The following is a 17,502-nucleotide window of genomic DNA, read 5'->3' as shown; positions in this document are numbered from 1 at the left end:
AAAGCTTATTTGTATCTCAAACGTCCATCGCACCGTAGCACTTCTTGATTTATGCTTACTTTTGTAACTAGTTTCACGACCTACGTAATACCTACACTGGTCGGCACAATTATTTTGACGAACTGTACTCACGACTATCGGTGCTGGTTGCTTTTAGTTTCAAGGAATAACGGTACAATTTTCATACGGGATATAGAGTTCATAGCAACAACAATATGTAGGCAAAATATTTTGCCTATTACTCTTCACACCTTCTTTCTACAAATGACAATGTGAGTTGACTGCGGATTCAGGCACGGCATAAGTATTTTGACCAAATCTTTGTCGCCGTTTTCGCGTACGTTTTATCAAGTGATACTAAAATAACTTTGGTGTAACAATTTTTGTTGACCTTTTTACATTATTTTCATTAAAATTTGATTCAAAAGTAATCGATACAATGGTAAAAAAGACAGAATTAAGTTATGTTGTTAGAGCCTCAATAGTGGCGAAGTTTAATGCCGGCGTAGCACCAAAAGACATTGCAAATGAATATAATTTGTCGCGGCAAACAGTCCACTATCAAATTAACAAATATAAGACCCACAATCACGTCAAAAACTTGCCTAGATCAGGTGCTAACCGCAAAACAACACCCATTGAAGATCGAGTCCTATTGCGGGAATTTAAAAAAAATATTCATTTAAAGCCGCAAGCTGCTGCAGATCAATGGAATAAGTCGACCAAGACTCCAATCAGTGAGCGTACTGTTCGGCGACGCCTAAAAGAAGTAGATTTTAAGACATACAAAGCGAAGGACATACCTTACATATCAAAGGTGAACAAGCTCAAAAGATTGGCTTTTGCAAAGGAGCATCTGCATAAGCCAAAAGAGTTTTGGAGAAGCGTTCTATGGACAGATGAAAGCTCCTTTGAATACAATTCATCAAAAACAAAGATTTTTGTAAGGCTCCCACAGTTTCAAAGACAAAAAAATATCCCCGTATGTCAAAAAGTGAGCCATGGCGGAGGCTCAGTCATGTTCTGGGGATGCATTGCGTACAATGGGTTAGGTGATTTCGTTCCCATCACCGGCTCAATGAACCAGCAACAATATTTGAGTACCCTTAACGAAAACGCATTCCCTTCCGGTGACAGGCTGATTGGAGAATCATTTATCCTGCAACAGGATAACGCCCCATGCCACAAAAGCAAAATGATAAGAGCATTTTTAACCGATGTTGGTGTTACTACTCTGGATTGGCCACCACAAAGTCCGGACTTAAACGTTATTGAGAATGTGTGGTCTCTTGTAAAACGTAAAAGAAATGCGTCTTTGCATAAAACCGAAGAAGAAACTATTTCCGAGGTCACTTCTCTTTGGAAAGAGATACCATTAGAGGTCCTTCAAAATTTAGTGGACTCAGTTCCAAGACGTCTTCAAAAAGTTATCGAAGCCAAAGGCGGGTATACATTTTATTAATCTACCATCAATTTCTTATGTTTTGTTTAGTATTAAGCTTTGTTTTTTTTGTTAATATCCATTGTCAAAATACTTATGCCAACCCATGAAAATTACCTTGATTTATAATTTTAAAAGTCCTTATAAAAATATATCCTTTGAATTATTTTTAAGTTTGTAATACCAATATGGAATTGAGAAAAAAAATTTCCTTTGATATCTTAAACCAATAACCAGTTATTGACAAAAATGTATGATTTTCTTCTCGTCAAAATAATTGTGCCGACCAGTGTATATATCCAAGTCGATTAACCCATCTATTTACCTTACATTTCAGTGGGTAATTGCAGTACATCGCCAACTCGCCGTTGTCTTTAAGGAAGGATGGAAAAGCAACAACAACAACAACACAACAGCAAACAAAACAACAAAATGTTAAATATAGAACAAAAGTGAAATATCAAAATGAAAATCAAAGAACACCAAGTTGCCTTTGTCACCAGCGAAATTCAAGTGCTTTCTTATTTTATTTCTAGGTTTAGCACATATTTATACAACAACAATAACATTTAAGAATAAGCAAGAATTTAGCAAAATGCATTCAGACCCTTTCCACTCTCCAAGCCACAACACGAAAAAGAGAAACTAAAAAACCGTAAAAAGAATCGAACAGAAGAAAACAGAAAATTGTGCATTGTACTGAGTGTTTGTAAAATGATTAACATTTTAATGCTGTATTAAACTTAACTAAATCATTTGTATGTATTATTTTATTGCGTTACGATATTGATTCTTGTGCGTTATTTAATTGAAATTATCGAAAAGTATTTTTTGTTTTATCTGTAATGTCTTATGTAAAAATCTGTGTAATCCTAATCCGCCTACAATCGATACATTTATACAATTTAGTTAAGTACATTATAAATTATTTATATTTTAGACGTTAAGAGTAAATACGAACGGAGAAAACTGAAGGTATATTTTATGCATATGTTGATAAAATGATTTTACTTATGGATATACAACCAATAAAAATAATGAAAACAGTTTTCAATAATAAACAACAACCAAGACTTTTTCAATATATGTACAAAAATTACTAACTACCGCTTTCAATTTCGATCTAATTGCGTAGTTGAAATAACTTTTATTGCTAGTTGAATACTTAGACAATTCGGTTTGGTGTTTGTTTTAATAAATAATAAAACAAATAAGTAGTTCTAAAAACAACCTCCAATGAGACGGCATGATGCCAGGGGTGATCCAAAATGCTGTATAAAACTGCGACCTTAAGGTAAAAGAAGAGCGCCGCTTAAAGCAAGGGCCTAATATCTTCTACCACCTTCAGATCCCGGTGAACTTTTAGAAATAATGCAAGCCTTCCACACAGACATACAAACAGAAAGATGGTAATACACCTTAAACAAGAATTTCTCGAGTTCCTTCGCAGAACCGACATGAATGACGAGCGTTGGTTTCACAAAATTCGATGGTGTTACAGAGAAGAGAACTTAGAACCACCGAACTATGATGCAAAAGATAAGTTAAAGATCATAAGTAGTTTCTCTATGAATACAAGATCTGAGTGTGACAGACATGTATATAAATATGCAATTGACTTCAAATAAACCTGCATTGCGTTAGGGCAACATCGACTGCATTCAGCTTTGGCAGACGTTGTGAAACAGAAATACGATACAATTTATTATCATAAAGAAGCAATTGTTCAGCAAAAAGTTGCTAAGTTCCAATTTATTTTATTCATTGAAGGAAAGTTGGAGCATAACTCAACTTGGAAGACAACAAGACGCATGTGTCTCAGCTGGTAATACTGTCGAATAAATGAAAACAAGAAAGGAATGATAGAGTTGAGCGGGCTTAGCTTTTAAATACCCTGTACCAGCTCCCACAAAATAGAAAAAAAATTTATGTAAATATTTTAAAATTATTATTTTTAAAATCGTAAACTCATACTTTCTAGGACATGTGAGAATCTGGATACTAAGCCTGTTTATTCTAGCTCTTATACTTTCTGAGGTCCTTGCGTTCATACCAACAGACAGACGGATGGAAAGACGGACATGTCTATATCGATTCGTCTTGTTATACTTAACAAGAATATATACTCTTTGGAGGGTTTGCCCTTTTACCCTTTCAGGGTATAATACGCGAGAATGTGTTATACTCTTGTGACAAAATACAGTTGAAGTTAAATTTTTTTTTCTTTGAGGACCCTTCTTCTTTGTTGAACTGCTTAAGCAAAATCAATATGCATTGATGCAATCTGGAGTCATTATTACAAAGCGAAACTTAAAGCAATGAAATTCTTTGGAAGAATCTTCTCCAAAAAGATACTAACGGTTTCATCAGCCGGTAAGGAGACAAATAAATAATAAAGCTAGTAGACTTTTTCTTTAGAAAAAGTGTTTATACATTCAGGTATTGAATGAGTTTGACACTAAAAAGATATCATCTCGTTGGTGCCAAATTGTACTACATTAAACTACATTGTCGTACTTCCAAGAAATTCTATTTTGTTTCCTAATATGAAAAATGGACCGCAGAAAAAAATAAGCTTAAACGATGGGGCTAATTCGGGCCTTTTGAAACAATATTCCAATTAGCGTGTTGAGAAAAGTTTTTATATGTCAGCCTGAAAATAAAATAAATTCTGAAAAGTTGAGTCTTAGTGGCTTCTAGGGGTTCCCATTCATCCGATAACGTTTTGCATTTTCCTGAAGACGTAAAGCAATCTGAGATTATAATAGTTTTAATAATAAATTACAATGGGCCTTTGGTATAGCGATATTCTTCCTGTCTGAAACAAGAGAGACAGACACAGGATCCATATCAATATATTCGCGCTAAGAACCACTCGATAGCTGTTAACTTCGATTGAGCGCAACTGTTGTCTGTTGGCTGCCACGTTTAAGAGAAATCTTGAAGGGTGTCTGTAAACCTGTTGTCAAATAACGTTAAGGTAAAAGCTCATCGATAATTTTTACAATCCGAAACTAAAGTCAAATTTAAGCGACAGCATTGTTGAAAGCGTCTTCTATGGCGAGGAATACTTTTAGATAATATCCTTCAGATGGGAATACTTTTCTATGTTGGAGATCGCCGCGTCGAGAGTAAATTGTGAGACTGCGGCTGTTGGTGTGAATACCTAATATCATTTCCTTCATGATTAGGAGGAGCGGAATAGTCTCTGGGGGTAGCCTGATCGGATTTCGTTGTCTTGAATAAATATATTACTTTAAATACCCTGCATTTAAAGGGTATAATCCCAAGAAGGTATTATCGATCAACAATTTTTTTAAACAATGCTGTTTATTGTTTTTTATATCAATTTAGTTAATTTATACAAATTGTTATATTTTTCGATGCACCTGATTTTAGCTTTTCCACCTGCTTAAAACAGACTTTATTCTTTCGATACAAAATTGATATCAGAAATTTGTGTCCTTTCTGCACAAATTTGTATTAGAAGTTTCGTTACTTCCAGTGTTTTTTTCGCCACTAAGTGTCTTACCTCGCCAAGATCTGTTTTACATTGATAATTTCTGTACAAATTATTTACTTGGTCGTCCAACAGTTCTTTTATGCCTTAAATGTTTGCCAAGAACGTTGTAAGTATGTATGTTGCAAACATGTCGAACCTTTGTGCAACATGCTCGAGGCACATCTTTGCAGCCAGTTCTAATGCAATGCAACCATAGAACTTGTTCCAACACGGCGGCTCAAACAAATGTGTGATGTGTTCGCATTGCCATGGAACATACAACTTGTTGCCAACGACGGGTCGGGACTGAACACAGACATGTTGCAACAGCAAATTATGTACATATCTAGCAAACATTTTTACAAACAAAAAATATCAGTGTTGTCAATTTAGCTAGTATTTATATAGCCCGAATAAAAAGCGGAAACTAATGAATTTTTTTAGGTTCTGGAAATTACATTTTTTAATATAATTTATAATTTATGAATAAAAGCATTTTAATAATTCTTTCTCTGTTTAAATATACTATTATTCACATCAGTTCTATAGGTTAACATAAGCTGGTGATTAGAAATAATCGCAAGTCTGAACGTTCATAATTCAGATGCCATAAAACCATTACAATCGGAGCTATTATTCAAAGTAAATTATGTTTTAGCCCATTTCTAGCTTTTTTACTGTCCATCCAGCCATTTCTGGTGATCGAAAGTTGGCAGCACTGGCAACTAAGCGGTATAGCGCTGCCCGTCCGCTTTCGCATGCCTCTCCATTCAGTCTCTCCACGCACGCGACGAGCTGTGGATCGCCTGCGATCGTTTAGGTGGCCTGAAGAATAAATAGAAAAAGGCGTATTATTAAGCGTATTATAATTTAAAATAAACACGCGTCGGAACTTTGCAAGTGCCTTTTTTTTAAACATAACGTTTAGTTTAATGCGAATTATTTTATAAACTTAAGAAGGAAAAAATCGTAGTGAGCAGATGCTAACATTTTATTTTTTTAAGTGTTTTAATTGTGCTTACAAGTATAATAAATTGCAATTCTATTATGCACTGCAATTATTTGATTGATTAAATGATTGATTGAGACGAAGAGTGTACGCAGAGAGAAAACAGGCTAAAACCTACGCATGAATTTTAAAAAAGAATCGAGTCTAAAACAACGCTAGAGAAAGTACGTACTGCTATATACTCGTATGCAGAAACGCAGAGCGGAGAAACGAGCGAAAAAAAGCGAAACAAGTGAGTGATTATTTTATAATACCTATCAAGCCCAATGATCAACTTACAGATACTATATACATATGTGTGTATATGTATGTATGTATATATGCTTATGTGCATACAGATGTTTATATATTGCAGTTGGTGTCCAGAACAAATTGGTCTCTGTATTTGCACAGACCATGAATTTTAGTTCAGTACATATACGAGTATGTATTTTTTTACGGTGATGCCTGTTTCGGAAACAGCCGCCGACAGACAGATTGTCTGAATGACGGACTGACTGACGGACTGACTGACTGACTGACTGGATGACGGCTGTTGATCATGCTGATCACTTGTCCGTCCGTCCACATACAATATATACATACGTATACAGACGCATTTGTATGAGCTGGTCGCGGTTTATCTCACACATACAAGGGCGGGCTGTGGCCGCTTCAGACGCTTGCTTTGCCGGGTCCAGCATTCTGGAACTGAAAATGGAATGGAATTAAATTAAATCAAATGATAAAAAATATAAATCGAGTGTAGAAACAGTGGCAGCCCTCTGTGCAGAGGCCTCTGAAGGCACAGCCGGCACAAAAACAAAACACAGTTTGCTGAATGAACTAAAAAAAAGAGAAAAAAAATAATAATAAACCCCCATATATGTGTGTAGTATATGTAGCATATTCTGACAGACTGACGTACTGCTGGAACTGACTGTCCCTGCCCCTGCCCCTGCCCCCGCCTCCATCCCTGCCCCTTCCACTGATCTTCCCTCTTGTACACAACGCGCTTCGGTTTTGAGTAGGGGACGGCGATGGCGATGATTCTGATTCTGATGCTGATGCTGCGCACATAGAAAGCACGGCCGACGCACTAGCTAATGGATATATATTAACACACACACACACACACATACTCGTAAACAGAGCCGCTTATACTCGTATAGTACATGCCATTAAACGGAAGGAAGAAGCAAAAGGGTACAACTGCTACGTCAGAATCGAAGCTTGGGCTCAGCGCTCGCTCTGCACAAAATTCTCAGACCCAGACCCAGACCCCGCCTGCCACATGCTCGGCTTCGAAGCTGTTGTTGTCATTGCCGTTGCCGTTGCCGCTGCACTTGTTTCGGAGTGTTGCCTACTAGTAGTACAACTAGTAGTAGTAGTAGTGGTAGTAGGTATTGCATTTTGCAGCAGCAACAGCAATAAATAAATAGAAAATTTGTACATTGAACTCTGCCATTGCTTACATAATGAGTTATGTTTGTCTAGTTGCCTAATGCCTGCTCCTATGTTTGTCTACTTATATATATATCTGTCTGTCTGTCTGTCTGTCTGTCTGTCAGTCTGGCTCTCTGTCTGACTGTTTGGTTCCCCTTATGGAAATGTCAAAAAATGTGTCTACAAATGCGCACACAAGCTGTAAAAATAAATCATGAATCTTTCTCTGAGCAGTCCTACTGTTAACTGTACCCGTTTATTTTGTTTCTGGGAAAGCTCTGGCAATTGTTGCAATTGAACAAAATTGATTATTTTCGAGCAGATATAAAATAAATTCAAAGGAAAAGTGTATCGTTTACTTACCTAAAATATCCCCTTTACATTGCTAAGGGATTTTAAATGATAACAGCTCTCTCAGAATCCTGACAGCATTTGCTTTAGAGTTTAAAACTAAGCCTATAACTAGTACTTTACTATATTATAGTATAAGTAGTACTAGCAGAAGCCAACTTCTTTGTCAGATGCTTAAGATGTGCCGAGAATCGAAAGATCAAGTGAGATTTTTTTAGAATTGTTTTCAGAATATAATAAAACATTTTCTTCTTACATTTTATTTATTTGCAACTGGTCTTAGGACAGTAAGTAAATTAGGTTAGCTATAATTTAAATTAACAGGGATAGAAAGTTTCCAGTGGAATATACTATTATATTTTACTTCTTTTCTACATATTATAGATTGATTGTATTCTTTTAAGTCTTCTTACTGCCAGGCTATTATCTGTTCGATTTAAGGCTAGGTTATTTTCGTGCTCGTGAAGCCTATCAATGTATTTTTTACTACAAAACAAATGATCAATAAAATGAATTTAAAATCAAATTAGTACCTTGAGAAGGCTTATAGAAAAACTTTGTTTTGTTGATGAAGAACAATTTCAAAGGTAAAAAAAAATATTATAACCCTATGTTTGAAATTCTTCCTTTTAAAACATAAGTAGAGTTTATTGTCGCATCCAAATTGTTAAAATATTAGAAATACTATAATAATAATAATATTTTTTATATACCCCTTATATTTTGGTATCTTCGGCTTGTAAATACTATAATTTTCAGCAATGCACAGGCTAACAATGCGACTAGTTCATAATTTTATTTTTTAAATATATAGCTATGAATCTTTGGAAGCTTTGTTTATCGTTTGATAAACGATTTTATTAACTTTATAACTGGCAAGTTAAAATGTACGCTTTCGAAATTAGAAAGGTCAGATGGAGGCTCATTCGACTGGTCTATACCATCTTGTAAAGTATGCAATCTGAAACCCTTTACATTACTTATTTTTGTGAGAAATATTGATAGCTATACATACAATACATATATAAAAAGCCATCAAGTATTTTCCCTTCAAACAGCACAACGAGATGAATCGATATAGATACATACGCCTGTCAGCCTGTCTGTCTGTATAGACACCGATAACTTGTTTTTATTATTATTATTTTTTAAATTTATTTTTCAAGTCCCCGTTTTGTAAGACGCAACATTTTCTACCCCATTCCTAGCAGCTGTCTAAATTAAAAAGCAACAACAATCTGAAGCCATAATCTGAAATCAGTCGTCGTTATTGTTGTTTGGTCGTACCGTTTCCCGCTGATCTTGCCAGCAGCAGCATCTCCATAAGCTCTGGGTTTTGCACATCTTATACAATATTTGGTTTTGCCATTTTTTAAGCTCGTTTGACTGTTTTTTTTTTTTTTTTTTTTTGCAATTTGTTCAAATGATTTAACGTTGTAGCTTGTGGCCCGTAGGTGCAAAGAGCCAGAAATGAAAAAGCGCAAAACTGGAAATACAAAAGAAATTGGCAAGAACGCAGTTAGCATTGGACTACCCTTGAGATCGGCAGATCGTATATTAAAAGTTAAACAAACACTTGTATACAAGCTAAAAAACAATTGAAAAGTCATAGCATGACTTGACTTCGATTGCTGAATGAATTGGGATGGCACTTGTGGTGTAAAAGGGATCTTCTATAAAAGCAATTGTAAGCGCAGCTTGGAAAAAAATAAAAGGGGCAACATTTCTATTATAATACGAAAAATATTTAATAAAATGTTTAACATAAATTTGTATTTACTTGGCTTCAAATGCCTAATAGCGGGTTGTTGGCTCTGTCCATTAGGAAATAATTTTGTTACTATTTTTATGATGAAGAACCAATTGGGGTTGGCAAGGATTAACTGAACTCGTGATAATTAGTAAGAGCTAAAACCGAGCAAGGTAGTGAGTAGCTTAGGCGATTTAGTAAGTAGAAGATCTATTTTTAAAATTTTTGTTGTTGCGGCTTCTTAGCGTATTATGCATATGGTGTGTTTGTTTAATTTCTTTAAAGATGAATTGCAAGCACTCTCAAAAGCAGATACACATATGTACACAGACACACTCACACACACACAGCATACTAAAATCAAATGCCTAATGTACAAGTACGGCAACTAACTGAAAAGCTCTAAACAATTCACTAAATTGTTGTTGGAATGTTTTCGTTTTTGTTTTTGCTGGCCTGCCGTTTTATTAAATTCTTTTGTTGTTGTTGTTTTGGTTTGTTCATGGCAACGCTTAATGGATTGTCGCGCTAGGAATTTACACACACACTCACACATACACAAGCAGAGAAAAAATGAGCGAAAAAAACACAGAAGAACACACACACACACACTTACACAACAATCATAACAATCGGTGAGCATTCAGTTGACATTTTAATAAATAGCTCTTTTTGCTGTTATTGTCGTAGCTGTTGTTGTTGCAAGTGGGCGGCCCAGTGGAAATTCTTCCAATTCTGTACTCTTATTATGCAATTTCTTAAGTTTTCAGAAATTGCTGCCAAAAAGGCAGAAAAGCGTTCAGCAATTGCATGATGCTTGTAGTCGCTGTATCCAATTGATTGGAATTATGCGCTTTATGGCTTTTGGTATTGGCCTCAATAAATTGACTGTCGATTTTGTTATTTGGTTTGTATCTCATAGCTTCTTGTATCAACTCGCAATTTGTGCGGGAAAGTACAAAATCGAATCAATTTATATCGCTTGAAAATTCAAAAAATTATGTCTTTGGCAGGAACAATTCTATAAGAGGTGGAGTAAATAAATTGTGTGAATGTCAATTTTGTGTGAAACCCAATCGGAGCTCTCTTTTTTATAGGATCCTTTCGAGCTACCAGTTGGAGTTTGATTGCTAGCTTCTCAATCAACAAATACACACTTCTAAATGTTATGGAATTTGTGGGAAAAAGAGAATGTTTTATTTTACTCACTAGCGGATCGAATTTCCCAATAAATTCGTAGTGATCACTTACAATAAAAACAGGAGGCTTTTGGCCAAATAAATATCCATAACTGCACAAATTCTTAACCACTTCGCAGCAGAACTTCCCTAAAATATGATTAAGATAAAGAACTCGCTAAAGACAAAACACAATATTTTATGGAGACTACGCCAAGATATACAATACACATATATTGTATAATATAAAGGTATAGTCACTGCATCAAGCAAGTCACAGAAACTCCGAGATAAATCGGCAATTAAGCAATAATTAAAAGTCTCCAAAATATGAAATGTACAATGTACTTCATTGATGGATTAATAACAAACAATCACTCAAGCTGCGCCTTTCAGAAAACTGTATAAAACCACTACATTATCAATTAAATAATAGCAATACAAAATTGGCAAATTCGATTGATTGGAAGCGCCGACAAACTTCGTAAAGATAATTCAAACACATATACTCGTATCAACATTAATGGATTTCATAGCACCGGGCTAAGCAGCCTATAAACAGTTTCTAAAGTTTTTCTAATATGTTTTTATTGCAGATCGTAGTATAATTTTTTTATTGAATACACAAAGGTTTTGTTTCTTAAAACAAATTATAATGAAACTTGTATTTTTAAAATATCAAATCTAAAGACGTTTGTTTAGCGGGTTTTAAATGATATTCTTCGCTATTAATGTAATACATTTGTGGAATAATATTTCTTTTTTAATGCATTAATTTCAAATCGCCAGTATAGTGATTCTCCATAATTTATAAATGTTCAAGTGTAGGAATAAATTCGACTAAAATACTGCAATGTGAATTGGTTAGCTCTTTCGTTAAATTGCTCATAAATTGTTTTAATATCTAACTATAAGATATAATAATAACATAAGTGTAAAATAATAACATTGTATAAAATCTCAAAAATTTATGCGCTTTTGAGCAATATCTACAAAGTACTCCTACTACAAAGTGTTGGGACCATATATTGTAGTGTTGTGTGAAGGGATATTATTTAATTGGTACATTATTTTATTGGTATATGATCACCAACCGACTCATATCGTTGGTAGACCTGTCGGCCTGCATGATTGTTTGTCTGTATGAACGGCGACAGCTCTTGAACCACAATATCTAGGGACTCCAGACGTGGTATCTAAACTGAATAAGGCGGATAGGTTGTATTCGGGGAAAATTACTCTTAGTAGACTAATATTTTTAATATTTTAAAGTTCTATCCTATCTATCTATCAAATAGCTGCCATTCCACCATTACGTGAGTTTAGCGAGATACTTCTTTGAAAATAGTTTTCTGAAATTTGTTCTAGCCGCAATATTAAACCATTATAACACATGCAAGTTTGAAAACAACTATCCGTCGCCTAATATTTTAGCTTGTCCAACAAAATCACTTGGAGACACTTTTTGAAATAAAGAAAATTTGTAAATAATGAACATGTAATACAATTCTGTATTATTTTATAAAGATTGATAAATTTAAAATGAATTACTATATATCATTTAAGCATACTTCTATATCGCAACGGAATATCTTAAATTCGTTCCATATATTGTAGGTATATGTTGGGAATGTTTTGGAAATGTTTTAATTTGGCTGATATCGAAATTTGTTTCGTTTATTTATTTATTTTCATTATGTTATTTGGCAATAACCAATCATGTTGAGCCTTCAATGTCGATGCTGATGTCGACAGTCAATGTCTGTTCATACATACATACAGACATGTAGTATGTATACATACAGTGATACATATGTATGCATATACGAGTATGTACATATGTATATAGACTGAGGCTGGCAGCATGACAGGCAGCTGGTATCTAAAAATACCAACACACCAATCAAGAGACACACGCAGGGAAAGACATACTCGTACACACACACACACACACACACACACACACACACACACACACACAGCCACAGACACACACACACACACACACACACAGCCACAGACACACACATATGTGCTGTGCAGTTTTCACTTTAAATACGTTGCGCCTTTTTCGTAATTGCATTCAAAGTTGTTGTCGACAATGTCGACTAAATGTGGCTAAGAGCTCAGCACGTGCCCCAGATGTTTGCATCGGAGGCAGCCAGAGAGTCCCCACAGCTTGCCACGACCCTCCCCCCCTTTGCACTCCAACGTACCCCAAATGCTCAGTGAATCGTTTGCCCCTTTCTTCTGGTCTGTGCTAAATAAACAAGACGGCACGACTCTAATGAAAAGCAGAGCACATCAGCAGCAGGGAGCTTTCCATTTTCATGGGTGGAATGGTTGAACGGTTGATTGGTTTCCTCGGTCGTGGGGCCTTGAATCTCAAAAAAAAAAAAGATCGTTTCATTTGGCAAACTCTATATTATGCCTTGCTTTTGAATGTCTATAATATCTCGAATAATGCAATACCCAAGAAGTACGATAAAACTATGATAGCGTCAGCAATTGAAAAAGAAAGTGATCACAAAACAAAGGACAATTAATAATACAAGTATTAGCCTATAATATATATTATATGAATATAATGAAGAGGATGGTATATCTCGAATAATGCAATACCCAAGAAGTATAATGAGTACTATGATATCACCAGCATTGTAAAAAGACAGTGATTAACCCATAGGAAATTTGTTAATCCTGCCGAGTTCTTGAAAATCATAAAGAGCATGGTAACATGACAAAAAATGAACCAAAGAAGTGAAATGAATAAATAAAAGGGACTACCCTGCATTAAAAATCCGATCCTCTACTGAATCATTGCCTATTGCCTATTGTAGAGCAGTACTACTCATATATCTAAACAAATATTGAAATATTTACTGTGCCACTTTCAGACTGGAAGTAATTCTTATGAAAAGTTATTATACATACCTTGTAGCCAAAGGAGTTACATACTTTCTTTTGAAATGGTTACAACACTTTTAAGAGTCGAACCTGCACGATTCTCGCATACTTGTGTTTAAGAGTTGGGGAATAAGTAATACTGTTTGTATTACTTTTCTACCAAGCTAGAAGTAAGAACCCTATATGTTGGTGATTAATTTTGGTCCTTGACAATTGGAAATTTTAATCAATAATATTTGCTCTTACTTATAAATATTCAGAGCTGCCTTTATAAACTGCTTGTCAGAGGTTATTTAAAAGCATCTATCTTTGAATTTTCAATCGTACAGTGTAAGAGTATCTACAGAAATTTGCACCATTCTAAAATTGTTGATTTATATGTATTAGGTGTATGTAGCCTCCTGCGACTATATGTATTTAGGGGAAAATGTTGCTTTTATTTGGAAATACTAAGTTTTATAAATGTACACATTGTAATCTTTTAGTAAGCAACCCTTTCCCAATGTCATAGAATGGAGTTGTCATAGCATGGAGTAGTAAGTACGAGTGCTTACTTTTCCTCTTTCGAATTATGACTCAAGTTGACTTTTCAGTTGCATGTCCACTCCATGCTCTCTGTTTACGGACTCTTTCAGATTTACGAATCTGCACGGAGAAAGGCTGAAATGTGACCTTCTCGGGCCTGAACAGCAGATCGGGTCAGAGCGGCTGGCCATGCATCGCAATCGCATCTCGTTTGCGACATCATTGTTGTTGCCTCAGATTTTGCTGTTGTTGTTGTTGCTGTACTCGTGTGCTGGCTCGACTGTTTCGATGGCAGTCAGCCTCAATTAGCCCAGCATAAATGCAACATGATTTAAATTGCTGTCACTGTCAGTTTTTGTCAGAGTGCGAGCGCAAAAAATGAAAAAAAAAATGTGAAATCGTGAAAATGTGAAAAGAAAGAAACTGACAGTGTAACGAGGCATGCGCGCGTTCTAGCTAAAAAAATACGATTATACATATGTATTTGAATGCATGTATATACATACATATGTAGATATGTATTTATGTTTGCATTGGCCGTAGACGTCGACGTTTCTACTGACATAATAATCTCTTGTATACATGCAATATAATATCGTTGTTGTTGCCGTTTTCTGCTTATCAGCAGACAGAGAGTGCAATGGCAACTGGCGGCCGCAGCGTGTCGATTTAGCCTTTTTTCTGCCAAATCTGACCTTTTTAACCGACTTCAAAAAAGGGAGGATGGTTTCAATTTGTCTGTATTTTTTTAATATATATACAAGTATATATATTTTCTTTTAATGTTTGTTACCTCAGCACATTCGACTGGGTGAACTGATTTCGATGATTCTTTTTCCATTTGAAAGCTGATGCTTTTAATTTAATCTGGTTCGCTTTTAATTTAATCCAGTTCTGACAATAGCATCCATGAGAAAACCATATACATATGTAAGTCTTAAATTTGCATTAAGTATGTGCTCGACAAATGGATGAATAACTCAGTATCACGCCAACCGATTTATATGATTCTTTTTTTATTGGAAGGAATGAACTTCAAGGGTATTTTGATGAGAGTTTGTTTAGATTCTGCAAAGGAGTCCTCCTTTCTCTTTCGTTCTCAATTCGACTGTATTTTTGATTGTTAACTCAGAAATTGCGACTAGGTGAACCGATTTTGAGGATGCTTCCCTTTCAATTTAATGCAGTTATCCAGAAAACTACATTAAGCTAGCTCATTTAATCCAAATAGCTGAAAATTCTATTCCTGAACAGGGTGCTGTTACTTCAGAATCATCCTCGAAGCATGAAGTCAATTTAAATGGCAAATCAAAAGCATTCACTAGACTAGATGTGAAGTCGGTTTTTTGTTTGTTAAAATGTTACTTGTTTTCAAAAAAAAAAAAAAAAAAAAATCTTAAGAAAAAATGTAGAAAAAACATGCACTCCTTTTTTGCTGACAAGCATAAGTATGAGACATCATCTTCCATATTTGAAAACGACTTTAGTACCAATCAGCCGTTTTTCATAATAAAACAGCTATCTTTAAATCCAATTTAAATCACTTCTGATTGTGATTTTCAGACTGTATTGTCATTCCTGTTCATCGCTCAAATGCTTTAAGACTACTCGTACTAGCTATTCGAACCAATCAAATCAAAAAAGGTGCTTGTCGCACTAGTATCTGGTCCGTATCTTCTCGAACAATGAACGCACAATTATGTGCACTATTTCTTAGCTATATTATTGGCTATAATCGCAGCCAAGCTATTTTTAAAGGCAGCACTCTGTCTGCCTCAATGTCTCGGCATTAAAAATGCATGCGTCTGTTTCTCTGTCTCTTGTATAAGTAAGTATCTCTGCTCTGCTCTGCTCCCGATTCGTGGATGTGGATCCGTTTGTTCGTTTCGCTGCATCTGTTTTATTTTGAATTGTATCTCTAAGAATGCTGCCTGCAATCACTTGATTTTTGCATTACTGCGACAGTTGCTGCGGCTGCTGTTGTTGTCTTTGTTGCTGGCTGGCTGGCTGGCTGGATGCTCTTTTCTCTGGCACTTGAGCTGACGCTTAACTGTAAATAGTTTTTTATACACATTTTCATTGACACGTGCCAGAAGAAGCAGCAGCGACAACAACACCAACAACAGCCGTAGTTACTTCCGAAGGCGCCTACGAATAGCAACTCCAGTTGCAAGTGCATTCAAATTAATGTCAAACTTGATATTAAATTAGATTTGGAGTAGAAACGTCGGTTTTAAAATTGATGTGTCTGTCTGGCAAGAATAACAAAAAGCTTTCTCCTTTGAAGCAAAATGTAGTTTTGAAAACGCTTCAGATCCATTTTTAGTTACCAGCCGTAAAAACCGTGTAATGAAATAAGCCTAATATCCAATATTAATTGAAATTCGAAAGGAAATTGCTATCAAGACTTTGCAGAGAATTGTGTAGGGGAAAACTAGACATCCTTCCACAAAGAATAACTTTAAAAATTTTTGACACATACAAGTAATTCTATTGGAACTCTGACGTCGAAAAAGCCATTTTATTCTAACTTGTAGTTATGTGATCTTTATACATATGTATTATATAAGTATGTGAGTGCACGAAATATCTAAATGACACTTGGACGAGCGATTGAACAATTGGCGGGCTGTCACCTAGTGGCAGAGGCAGTCTGATGTGGGGAGATTGGGGGGGATGGTAGGACGGAGATGCAGAAAGCCATAGACAATAAGTGGATCGTGGCACTGGGCCAATAAATAAACGAGCTAAACATTCAACAATTTGCACAAATTGGCGCATTTGTTAATTGAAGCATCCAAGTGGTTAGTATCGGATAAAAGAGGGAGAGAGAGAGAGAGAGAAGGCTCCGGAACTTTAAGAAATGCTGAGACCAATTTAAAAGCATGTCGGATAATGATAATAATAATAATCGTAATGTTTACTATTTAATGCGCTTTTAATAAGTGGATACAAGCGAGTACGTCCTACGTTCTGGGCCATTGTTTTTATTGTTGTTGTTTATTTTCTTTCTGTCTGGCCATGCATAGGAAGTGCCATAAAATTCAACTTCCGATTGGAAGTTCATTTGAAATTAAAATGCATGTGAATGCTTGCAGGTGAATAGTTTGAGCTCTGAAGTCGGGAGAGTTGTGCTCCGCGAGTTGTAAGTCGTCGCCAGTCTTGTACTTGTCGCATTCAATACAAATCGATTGTAATTGCCAGCGATATCAATTGCGTGACCAGCCGAACAATCAGCAACCATTGACCATTGCCCAATGCTAATGAGCCCAACCCCGTACCCAGATGTTCGCCGTCGCCGTCGCCGCGCGCATTGCTTCTGCTGCCACGGCCACCTAAGCCCTACACGTAGAGAAATGGGATCAACAAAAATATTAGATATCGATTTGAGTATCTCTGAGGTATTTCAAATGT

The 17,502-nt window shown here is 35.6% G+C and overlaps 2 protein-coding genes across 5 annotated transcripts in view; both read left to right on the top strand.

Moving 5' to 3' along the window:
* Positions 1-2,508, top strand: part of LOC115627542 (rab11 family-interacting protein 1) — a 31,243-nt gene extending 28,735 nt beyond the window's left edge. For all 4 annotated transcript variants that reach the window (XR_003995702.1, XR_003995703.1, XM_030523250.1 and 1 more), the window contains one exon: positions 1,779-2,508. Coding sequence is in view for 2 of the 4 variants with exons in the window: in XM_030523250.1 (XP_030379110.1) it covers positions 1,779-1,785 (7 nt within the window). In the remaining 2 variants the exon portion in view is untranslated. The remainder of the gene's footprint in view (positions 1-1,778) is intronic.
* A 3,229-nt stretch (positions 2,509-5,737) lies between these two features.
* The window catches only part of LOC115627527 (tumor necrosis factor receptor superfamily member wengen), a 30,601-nt gene continuing 18,836 nt past the window's right edge, over positions 5,738-17,502 (top strand). Inside the window, exon 1 of the mRNA XM_030523227.1 lies at positions 5,738-6,184. Within this exon, the coding sequence (XP_030379087.1) occupies positions 6,139-6,184 (46 nt within the window). The 5' untranslated portion in view covers positions 5,738-6,138. The remainder of the gene's footprint in view (positions 6,185-17,502) is intronic.

Source organism: Scaptodrosophila lebanonensis, unplaced genomic scaffold (assembly GCF_003285725.1).
Source record: "Scaptodrosophila lebanonensis strain 11010-0011.00,11010-0021.00 unplaced genomic scaffold, SlebRS2 tig00000096-arrow-pilon, whole genome shotgun sequence".
Taxonomy (NCBI): domain Eukaryota; kingdom Metazoa; phylum Arthropoda; class Insecta; order Diptera; family Drosophilidae; genus Scaptodrosophila; species Scaptodrosophila lebanonensis.
This window is presented reverse-complemented; position numbering and strand designations above follow the sequence as displayed.